Here is a 12,392-nt window from a genome sequence, read left to right as displayed (position 1 = left end):
GTGTGTGTATATACTTGTGTGTGTATGCTTGTGTGTGTGTATATACTTGTGTGTGTATGCTTGTGTGTGTCTGTGAGGCCACTTATCAACCTATATACTCAGCGAATTTTTGATCTACAGACTCGAAATGTTAAAAATTATACAAGTTCTATGATGAAAAAAAAATTGTAAAACAAGTTTTTTGTAAACGGCTCATGTAAGCTTACTGACACCATTATTAGCAAAACATCCTGATTGTGAGATGAAGAAAATGAACAAATCACTCTGTAAAAAGAACAGCGCCATTCGTTTATTTTATAAAGGTTAAAAAATTGCGTTGTTATTTGGCTTTAAAGTGTTTTATTTGATTTTCATTTTTGCGTTATCGTAAACACGTTTATATTCGAGGTTCACATAATGGCCACTAGATGTTATTTCTCTTTTAAAGAACAGGGGTCGATAACTCGTCTCTGTTGCTAATATGTCACTGTCATGCAGAAGTGTCTGTATTTTAACATTCGTTTTTTTTTTGGTTTTGATATAAAAATTTTTCATTTTTTTTTTTTTTTCAGATTTTCTGAATATTCACATTTTCACACGAAGAAGAAAATACGAGATCTCAAACAATTTCGATTCAACACTTGGAATTAAACGTCAAATAATAACCCCCATGTTTCGGATGTCAAACTCCTAAATTTTTGCATTATCTGACATGGAATTATCCTGATATCCGTTTTGGGATGATTACTCGGAATCCAGAATTGGAAAAATCGGAATATTTGAGGGTATCGGAATCGGAAAAATTTGTACTGATTTTCCGATACCAAAAACGCTTCTTTTAATTGTCTTTTTTTATTTGATTTTGTTTAAAGCAAAATCTTCCATTGCTGGTAATAATGATAAAATGATAAACAGTTATTGATTTTAAACCACCAGTGAAGCTAAAATCGATTGATCGTCCCCCACAAATATATTTTTATGTTTAGGAAAATATTTGCACATTTAACATGTATGTTTTAATGGTAATCAAAAAAAAAAAAAAAAATACAACTAAATATTTATATTATAAAAATACAACTAAATATTTAAATATTTAGAGATTTATAAAGAATCGGAATCGGTAATTGTATTGGAATCAGGAAAAATATAGGAATTGTTCTATCACTAATATGTTCACTTGAGTTTTTAGCCAAACTTATATATATATTGTATTTTGTGTACAAAAAGTTGTTAGATGAGATAGGTTATTGGTACTATATATATATATATATATATATATATATATATATATATATATATGTGTGTGTGTATATATATTTCATGGTAAACAACTGATGATCCCTTGAAAAATAAATTATTAGTACTATAGTAAATTCGAGAGCGAGTTGATGCAGTGATTGCAGGTGATTAAATGACTTACTGACTAGATGGTTTTCTAACGAATGATAAAAACTATTTTTTGTGTAATTTTAAAGGTTAATAATTATTGATTTTAAACCACCAGTGAAGCTAAAATCGATTGATCGTCCCCCACAAATATATTTTTACGTTTAGGAAAATATTTGCGCATTTAACATGTATGTTTTGACAGTAATCAAAAAAAAAATAAAATACAACTATATAGTTAAATATTTAGAGATTTATAAAGAATCGGAATCGGTAATTGTATTGGAATCAGGAAAAATATAGGAATTGTTCTATCACTAATATATATATTTGCGTTTTTAGCCAAACTTATATATATATTATATTTTGTGTACAGAAAGTTGTTAGATGAGATAGGTTATTGGTACTGTCGGTTTCAATATTTAGGAGTTTATAAAGAATCGCTAACAGTATCGGAATCAGGAACTTAGTACGAAATCGGTAATTCTGTTGAAATCGGGTAAAAATATTAGAATCGTCCCATCACTAATAGATATACTCAATTTTTTGGCCAAACATATATATTATTTACTAGAATAATTATTAATTACCTACAGACACTAGTGTTTCATTCTTTCGGGAATCATCACTGCAGGGTGTCATGATTAACGCCATATATATATCCCTGGAGGAATGTAATCCGTCTAAATTAATTAGATGATATGAAACTCAGCACACAAATTTCAACCAGATATTTTTATGTTCAAGAAAAAAATACAACTATATAGTTAAATATTTAGAGATTTATAAAGAATCGGAATCGGTAATTTTTTTTTTTTTTACAAGGGTGTCACCACTTATCAAGGCCCAGAGGCCACTCGAGGATAAGGGTTAATAGGTATACATTAGTCATTGTGATTTTAGCATAGTAAACAGTGGGAATTTTGAAACTTGGATTACTTAGGGGGACGATTCAATTAGAACTTGTTCACATTGGACTTTTTCTTTTTTTTTTTTTTTCATAGGTATCAACTCATTATCAAGGCCAAGAGGCCACTCAAGGATAAGGGTTAAAGAGTGTACAGTAGAAATTGGACAATATAATAATCATTAGTAATGAAAATTTGTTAAATTTGATAACTTATATAGAACAGCTCATCAAGAACTTATTTACGTTAGACTTGAACACAACCATATTGTAGTCAGCCGGAAAGCAGGAAAACGGAAGACAATTCCACAGGCGTGCAGTTCTAATAAAAAAGCTTTGTTCATGGAATCTACGTTTAGGTTGAGGCACAGATAAAGAGTGGGGGGAATTATTGATAGTGTTTACAGCTAGACGAGTGTTTCTTGTGAAAGTTTGGCGAGGGGGGACCATAGATTGAAGCTCAGTCGAACACTTTCCATGAAAATAACGATACATCAGAGAGAAACTCGCAACATCTCTTCTGTGAGATAGAGGTTGCAAGGAAGAGAAAAGGACATCTCCTACAAGGCTACGAAGTCTATTTTGAACTCTATCAAGGCAGGACAAGTCCTTTCTAGCAGCTCCTGCCCAGATGTGGCAACAGTATTCCATCCTTGGACGTACCTGGCTCTTATATAGATAGAGAATTGCATCAGCAGTGAGCAGGAAAAATATTGGAATTGTTCTATCACTAATATGTATACTTGAGTTTTTAGCCAAACTTATATATATATATTTTGTATTTTGTGTACAGAAAGTTGTTAGATGAGATAAGTCATTGGTACCGTCGGTTTCAAGCCTGATAATTAGGACCGTTTAAGATATCCATATCAAACTCTTTTCAGCCAATGCTCATCCTTTTTTTTTTTTTTTTTTTTCGTTATTGTGGCCTCATAAACAAGAGATTCAGCTTTACAATTGCCCTCCAATGGGCAACTATTTTTGGTCCTACAAAATGCAATTTTTCAAAGATTCACTCCTCACATTTAAACATTTTAGTTTAAAAAATTTTGAATTACGGTTAAAAATATCGAAATAGGTTTTAAAATTTCTTTAAAATGTTGCAAATCTTTCGTTTAAAATATCGAATTACGTTTAAAAATATCGAAATAGGTTTTAAAATTTCTTTAAAATGTTGCAAATCTTTCGTTTAAAAATTTCGAATTACGTTTAAAAATATCGAAATAGGTTTTAAAATTTCTTTAAAATGTTGCAAATCTTTCATTTAAAAATATCGAATTACGTTTAAAAATATCGAAATAGGTTTTAAAATTTCTTTAAAATGTTGCAAATCTTTCGTTTAAAAATTTCGAATTACGTTTAAAAATATCAAAATAGGTTTTAAAATTTCTTTAAAAAGTTGCAAATCTTTCGTTTAAAAATTTCGAATTACGTTTAAAAATATCGAAATAGGTTTTAAAATTTCTTTAAAAAGTTGCAAATCTTTCGTTTAAAAATTTCGAATTACGTTTAAAAATATCGAAATAGGTTTTAAAATTTCTTTAAAATGTTGCAAATCTTTCGTTTAAAAATATCGAATTACGGTTAAAAATATCGAATTACGTTTAAAAATTTCAAATCTTTAATGGTTTGCTGTTAAATTTTCAATTTCTTTTTCTTTTTTTTAATTGTTTTTGCAGTATTCCACACCACTGTTAAAAGTTAATTATCTCTCTCCTACGGCGAGGAGATGTGACACAAGAGTCTGAAAGTGGAATTTGCAAAGCTAGTGCTCTAGAGGAAGAGCACTTTGCTCTGCAAAAAATGTCTGGGCGTCAAAAAATGTCTGGATTAACCCCTTCTCAAAGGGTTAGAATACAAAACTAAGGCGGGTGAACCTCCTAGAAGTGCACAGAAGCAGTGAATTATTCTAGTATATTAACATTATTATATTTTTGCTATAGTTTTAAAATCGAAAGAGATTGTAAATTACATTTATAAAGTATGATTTTTTTAAATTTGTATGTTATATACAATACATTAATTTAAAATCTATAATACAATTACGATTAAAATCCTATTTTACCGACTAAAACTACTTTAGTATTTACAAGTTTACTTTTGTTATATACATTCTAAGTTTCGTCTTTTTCATGGACCCAGTTTATTTAGGAGCCCCTTCCTTCTGTGTATGCAATTTTTCAAACATTCACTCCTCACATTCAAACATTTTATTTTTGGGTTATGAATTGCCTGGAGGATGTAGTATTTTTCTGCATTACAGAACGAGCATTGACTTAATTCCAGGGCGTATACTGGTTTGTGCTCCATTTTTCTCCATTTTATGGAAAACGGTGTATTCTTTTCTTTAAGCTCCCACACGCGGGCAGCTAATGCTGTATTCATCCTTGTTTTAGCTCTAAAGGAGCTCATATGTGCGTAGTATCTTTGTTTAAATTCTCCTTTTGTCATATCTAGAATTATATATATATATATATATATATATATATATATGTATATGTATGTATATAGGTTAGAGAGATATACTAATTGAAAATGTATTCTTTGTCTTACACATAATAAAAATTTTCTTGATTTGAAATTTAACGTCATAAAATTTAAATTACTAAAAATTTATATATATATATATATACGCATATATATATATATATATATATATATATATACCTACAGACACTAGTGTTTCATCCTTCGGGAATCATCAGTGCAGGAATATAATCAGTCTAAATTAATCAGATGAGATAAAACTGTTTTTTACGGTCATCAGAGGAAAAATACAACTATATAGTTAAATATTTAGATTTGTAAAGAATTGGAATCGGGAATTGTATTGGAATCTGGAAAAATATTGGAATTGTTCCATCGTTAATAGATCATATCAAAAAATCACGAAAATCGATAAGCTATAATATTATTTCTTAAAGAAAATGAAAAATAGACTTTTTGTCACCACCCTGATCTTCGCACCATTACGCTTATAAAATTGTTCTTTGCCTGGGATCAAAATGGCGAATCTCAATTTGAATTGAGAAAGTCAAGCTAAATACAAGGACGATTCATATAAATTATAGCTGTTGATTTAATGTATTGAATATTAAAACTTTGTCAAACGGAGATGATATAGAAAGCTGGGGAGCGAAACACACACACACACACACACACACAGAGTAATGATTTGTGTTTTTGTGTGTTGATGTATTTAAGTATTTGTGTGTGTGTTTATGCGAGTGCGTGTATGTGTGTTTATGCAAGTATGTGTGTATGTGTGCGTTTATTAGCGTGTGTGCCTCTCAGCTGTCTCCGTTTCTTCTCCCTTCCTCGTTGACGTGATGGCGGAGAGCGTAGACACACATATTCTCTCTCTCTCTCTCTCTCTCTCTCTCTCTCTCTCTCTCTCTCTCTCTTAAAGAAAATGAAAAATAGAAATTGATGAAAACGATTAAAGGACACAGGAGAGTCCAAAAGGGAGGTAATTTTCCGTTTACATTTAAACAAGATGGCGGCATTTTTTAAACTGCTATCATGATGAAAGTTGTTGTTTTTTTATAATTCATTAATATTCAAGTAATTCTGATGGCATAAATATGAAGTTATCATTGTAACTAATTAGAATTGACAAAAACATCAGCTGAAACGTTTGGTTTGAAAACTCTATTTATTGACTACAAAATCTCGTCCCAATAGTGCAGAAGCGGCAACTTTTTATGTGGGCCGATTTTTTTCAACTTTCAGTTAACATTTTAATAAACAAAAAAGTCGTATAAAATTGAGCAAACTTTAAAAAAAAAAAAAAATATATATATATATATATATATATATATTTGCAATTATTCTAAAATTTTGCCAATCGAATAAAGATATATATATATATATATATATACACACACAAGATTAATATTATCTTAATTTTACTGTTAGTAGGGCTGTGACGACAGGGTGTTCTTTTCAGTCTTTCGACTCTCGGGTATATATCCGACACAGTTAGACACACTTAATCAACCGATGGATGGTTTTCTGACGAATGATAAAAAATATTTTTTTGTATAGTTTTAAAGGTGAAAAACTTCAAAGACTATATATATATATATATATATATATATATGATTAGTTTTTTTGGAAAAAGAATTCCAGCAGAGTGCTCAATTAAAAGGAAAATCCAAATTTTAAGAGCGTACTTATATTTTGTGTACAGAAAGTTGTTAGTTGAGACAGATCATTGGTACCGTCGGTTTCAAGCCCGATAATAAGGCCCGTTTAAGGTATCCTTATCAAGCTCTCTTCAGCCAATAATATATATATATATATATTTGCAATTATTCTAAAATTTTGCCAATCGAATAAAGATATATATATATATATATATATATATATATATATATATATATATACACACACACAAGATTAATATTATCTTAATTTTACTGTTAGTAGGGCTGTGACGACAGGGTGTTCTTTTCAGTCTTTCGACTCTTGGGTATATATCCGACACAGTTAGACACACTTAATCAACCGATGGATGGTTTTCTGACGAATGATAAAAAATATTTTTTTGTATAGTTTTAAAGGTGAAAAACTTCAAAGACTATATATATATATAGAGGGAGAGAGATAGATAGATATATATATATATGTGTGTGTGTGTGTGTATATATTTCATGGTAAACAACTGATGATCCCTTGAAAAATAAATTATTAGTACTATAGTAAATTCGAGAGCGAGTTGATACAGTGATTGCAGGTGATTAAATGACTTACTGACTAGATGGTTTTTTAACGAATGATAAAAACTATTTTTTTGTATAATTTTAAAGGGTAATAATTATTGATTTTAAAATACCAGTGAAGCTAAAATCGATAGATCGTCCCCCACAAGTATATTTTTACGTTCAAGAAAATTTCTGTACATTTAACATTCTCTCTGTTTCAGTTTGTATTTCTCCTCACACCACAACTCATTTTTTGCAACACCCTCTTTGTAATACAGGTCTGATTAATGAGAAAATATGAATTTTTTTTACCAAAAAAACTTTAAAGTAATTTTTTTAGATTAAATCTTTTTAAACTTCTTTCAGAATAGAACATCTTTACAAATTATTAAGGAACCTATTTCATATAGGTTTAATTAACAAATATTCAGTACATAGCGAGAAAAATAGAGATGAAAATTTAAAAAGGCCTGTATAACTGGTTACGGTCAATAGTAGTCCTCGCCAGCGACAGTCTTTGTTATTCTATTATTATTATTATTATTATTATTGTTGGAATTGTTCACTTGAGTTTTTAGCTAAACTTATATATATATATTTTGTATTTTGTGTACTGAAAGTTGTTAGATGAGATAAGTCATTGGTACTGTCGATTTCAAGCCTGATAATTAGGACCGTTTAAGATATCCATATCAAACTCTCTTCAGCCAATACTCATCCTTTTTTTTTTTCGTTATTGTGGCCTCATAAACAAGGGATTCAGCTTTACAATTGCCCTCCAATGGGCAACTATTTTTGGTCCTACAAAATGCAATTTTTCAAAGATTCACTCCTCACATTCAAACATTTTAGTTTAAAAAATTTCGAATTACGTTTAAAAATATCGAAATAGGTTTTAAAATTTCTTTAAAAAGTTGCAAATCTTTCGTTTAAAATATCGAATTACGTTTAAAAATATCGAAATAGGTTTTAAATCTTTTTAAACTTCTTTCAGAATAGAAAATCTATAAAATTTATTAAGGAACATATTTCATATAGGTTTCATTAACAAATATTCAGTACATAACGAGAAAAATAGATATAAAAATTTAAAAAGGCCTGTATAACTGGTTACAGTCAATAGTAGTCCTCGCCAGCGACAGTCTTTATTATTATTATTATTATTATTATTATTTAATAAGGAACATATTTCATATAGTTTCATTAACAAATATTCAGTACATAACGAGAAAAATACAGATAAAAATTTAAAAAGGATTGTATAACTGGTTACGGTCAATAGTAGTAGTCCTCGCCAGCGAAAGTCTTTGTTATTGTTCTTCCATTATTATTTAAAACATTTTGTGTCCTGCTCTTTCGCGCGAGGACTAATTTATGTGACTTTTTATATATTCTTGTCTGATGGGGCACCAGTTTATTTTAGGAAATTATCTTTTTTTTCATTTGATTTTGTTCAAAACAACATCTTCCATTGCTGGTAATAATGATAAAATAATAAATATTCATTGATTTTAAACCACCAGTGAAGCTGAAATCGATTGATCGTCCCCCACAAATATATTTTTATGTTTAGGAAAATATTTGCGCATTTAACATGTATGTTTTGGCGGTAATCAAAAAAAAATACAACTATATAGTTAAATATTTAGAGATTTATAAAGAATCGGAATCGGTAATTGTATCGGAATCGGGAATTTAATATGGAATCGGTAATTGTATTGGAATCAGGAAAAATATAGGAATTGTTCTATCACTAATATATATATTTGCGTTTTTAGCCAAACTTATATATATATTGTATTTTGTGTACAGAAAGTTGTTAGATGAGATAGGTTATTGGTACTGTCGGTTTCAATATTTAGGAGTTTATAAAGAATCGGAATCGGTAACAGTATCGGAATCAGGAACTTAGTACGAAATCGGTAATTCTGTTGGAATCGGGTAAAAATATTAGGATCGTCCCATCACTAATAGATATACTCAATTTTTTGGCCAAACATATATATTATTTACTAGAATAATTATTAATTACCTACAGACACTAGTGTTTCATTCTTTCGGGAATCATCACTGCAGGGTGTCATGATTAACGCCATATATATATCCCTGGAGGAATGTAATCCGTCTAAATTAATTAGATGATATGAAACTCAGCACACAAATTTCAACCAGATCTTCCCAGTAATTTCAGAGAAAACTTCTCGAGTAAATGCGGTATTGTGGTTTAGTCGTCTGTGTTAATCTATAACTGTGCACTAAACGGATACCATAATACTTAGCCGGTCAAAGTTGAAAGAGTTGACCTTTGCAGACTCTAGCAAACTCCTCCTTTTGGGTCTAAACATCAGAAATTTCAGATGTAGTTACCTGGACATGAATCAAAACATTTTTATATATATACTAGCGAGGGGTACCCGGCGTTGCCTGGGTGTTTGTAGGTGTGTGTGAAAAAATCCCGAAATATGAAAAAAAAACAGGTGCCCGTGAAAAAAAAACGAAGCCTTGACAACGCGCAGTTGGAAAATAGTAAAGTGCTTCTCTGAGGTTTATAACATTTTTTTATTTAGAAAAATGAGTTGTCCCCCTAGCTGATTTTTATTTTCCGTCATTATTGAAAAATATGGTGCTTCTGCAGAATGAGGAGCATACTATTATCGGAACCTTACTGATGGACTGCTTCCCTGAGGTTTATAACATTTTTTTATTTAGGAAAATGAGTTGTCCCCCTAGCTGATTTTTATTTTTCCGTCATTATTGAAAAATATGGTACTTATGCAGAATGAGGACGATACAATTATTGGAACCTTACTGAAGGACTGCTTCTCTGAGGCTTACAACATTTTTAATTTAAAAAAAAAAAATGAGTTGTTCCCTTGGCTGATTTTTGTTTTTCGGTCATTATTGAAAAATATAGTACTTCTGCAGAATGAGGATCATACAATTATTGGAACCTTACTGAAGGACTGCTTCCCTCGGGTTTACAACATTTTTTATTTAGAAAAATAGGTTGTTTCAATGACTGATTTTTATTTTTCTGTCATTATCGAAAAATATAATACTTCCACAGGATAAGGATCATACTATGTTCGGAATTTTGCTGAAGGACTGCTTCCCTGAGGTTTACAACATTTTTAATTTAGAAAAAAAATGAGTTGCTCCCTTCGCTGATTTTAATTTTTCGATCATCTTTGTGAATCAGTAAGACTTCGTCAACTGATCACATCTCGCATGCCAGGAAAAAAAACAAAACAAAATGGACGGAGACAAACAGACTTTGATCCGCAAACAATTTCTTGAAAAGGCAACAACACTTTCAGTTGCTGCAGCTGCACCGAAGCAGTTCTTGTCGGCTGCGGCTTCGACGATACCAACCTGTTTTCCTGGAGTACCTCTCATCCAAACGAACTGTGCGAATTCCGGGACTTTTAACTTCAACTTCAACTTTGGACACGCCCCTAAAATCACCGACATGACGGCACCTGTCGTCATTTCACCAGTTGGAACAGACCCGACCCCTTTGAAAAGTTTGCCCGAACCACACGCAACAGGTGCGATATCTGAGAAACCATTTAAATGCAATCTGTGCTGTCAGCAGTTTGCGCGACGGGACACGTTACAGTGCCACCAAAGGAGGCACACGGGCGATCGTCCCTTTCCATGCGACACATGCCCGTTACGCTTTGCCCGCCGGGACACGCTGCAGTGCCACCGTCGGACGCACACGGGTGAGAGACGGTTTGCTTGTGACATCTGCCTGCAGCGATTTGCTCGACGTGACACGTTACGCTGTCACAAACGGACACATTCTGGTGACAAGCCGTTTGCTTGCGATGTGTGCATCCAGCGATTCGCCAGGCGTGATACGCTACAGTGTCACAGGCGGACGCACTCTGGAGAAAAGCCGTTTGGGTGCCAATACTGCACTAAGCGATTCGCTCGGACGGATAAGCTGCAACGTCACCGCAGGACGCACCTGCGCTCGGCTGTTCACGGAAATGCAACTCGGGTAAACTTTAGTGGATGTCCAAGCAATTGCAGCACTGCTGGTTTAAGTAGCAACGCTGTATCTCCAGAAGGTGATTCAAAAAACCAAGTTACACAGCAAAAAAACAATAATAGCGTAGCTTTAAGCGACACCATCGTTACACTAATAACCAACACCAACAATCACACTACAACGACCACAGCTACCTCCATCGACACCAATCTCGTCACAAACAACAATGACTCTTCCACACTCACGTCTCCAGACGCGACATCCACCGTCGTAACTCAAGGCGACCATACTGCCAGCACAACTGCTAATAAACATCTCCATTCCAACAACATCACGATGCTAACCCCATACCACCACCCCTCCCAGCTGGTTTCCGCCTCCTCCGTCGTTGGATTAAGTACCATGTACCAGCCGGCAACAGCTGGATTTGTACCCCCCAAAACGGACAAGTTTCCAGCAAACATTTCAAATCAACTTTGGCAGATATTCTAGTAACATATAACTTATTTTAAAGTGTTTATTTACTGTGAATTATTATTTTTTATCTACATAGCATATATTCATACTTACATGCATAGAGATATAAGGCGATACAAAAAGCCAAGTTACACAACAAGAAAGAAAACAGTAATAATAACAGCCTAGCTGTAAGCGACACCATCTCTATGCTAATAACCAACACCAACAGCAACACTACAGCGACCACAACTACCTCCATCGACACTAATATCGTCACAAACAACAATGACTCGTCCACACTCTTTTCTCTGGACGCCATAACCACTGTCGTAACTCAAAGCGACCATACTACCAGCACAGTTGATGATAATCATCTCCATTCCAACAACAACAACATTACGATCTTAACATATACATACACACAAACACAAACGGTGCTAGTTGGCCGTTGACCCCGAAAAATATATATATATATATACACACACACACAATATTTAAATTTATTTTCAAAGGTAAATATGTATATATATATAAAATCAATAAAGTAAATGACAATAAAAAAACTAATATGTATACGTTTATTTATTTATTCAATAAGGGTTATTCATCAAAGAGAGAGGTGTGAACTCTTTATACCATGGTATTTCGAGGCCTAATGCTTCTCATCAGAATGTAACTTTGGTAAGACGTCGCATCCCTATTATATTACCTCGCATCTTCTCTCCTCTTCTGATGAGAAGCACTAGGCTTTGAAATACCATGGTATGAAGAGTTCTCACTTTTTTTTTTTTTTTTTATTACATTTTCATCCCAAACAAGGCACATTGCCACTTTGTTGTAGGGGACTACTATCAGGGACATAGGCATCAGGGGTACTGTGTAGGGATTTGGGCAGCAAGATGTCGGTTCACGTTGCACTTGAACTTCTGCATGTCAGTACAGTTGAGGAAGCAGGGAC

At 32.5% G+C, this 12,392-nt stretch overlaps 1 protein-coding gene across 1 annotated transcript; it reads left to right on the top strand.

Annotated features, from left to right (window-relative positions):
• Positions 1-6,661: 6,661 nt before the first annotated feature.
• On the top strand, positions 6,662-12,006 carry LOC145271051 (uncharacterized). Its single transcript, XM_080126598.1, has one exon. It carries the CDS (start codon positions 10,232-10,234, stop codon positions 11,465-11,467), a length of 1,236 nt encoding a protein of 411 aa, XP_079982724.1. The 5' UTR covers positions 6,662-10,231; the 3' UTR covers positions 11,468-12,006.
• The last annotated feature ends 386 nt before the right edge of the window (positions 12,007-12,392 follow it).

The sequence above is a fragment of the Euprymna scolopes genome, chromosome 46 (genome assembly GCF_053919585.1).
Source record: "Euprymna scolopes isolate OS-2025 chromosome 46, ASM5391958v1, whole genome shotgun sequence".
Classification (NCBI taxonomy): Eukaryota; Metazoa; Mollusca; class Cephalopoda; order Sepiida; family Sepiolidae; genus Euprymna; species Euprymna scolopes.
The sequence above is the reverse complement of the archived record's forward strand: the minus strand, read 5'-3'. Positions and strand labels throughout refer to the sequence as shown.

Bases quoted from the DNA above. Each gene is read 5' to 3' on its own strand.
- LOC145271051 (XM_080126598.1), top strand. From the start codon at position 10,232: ATGGACGGAGACAAACAGACTTTGATCCGCAAACAATTTCTTGAAAAG.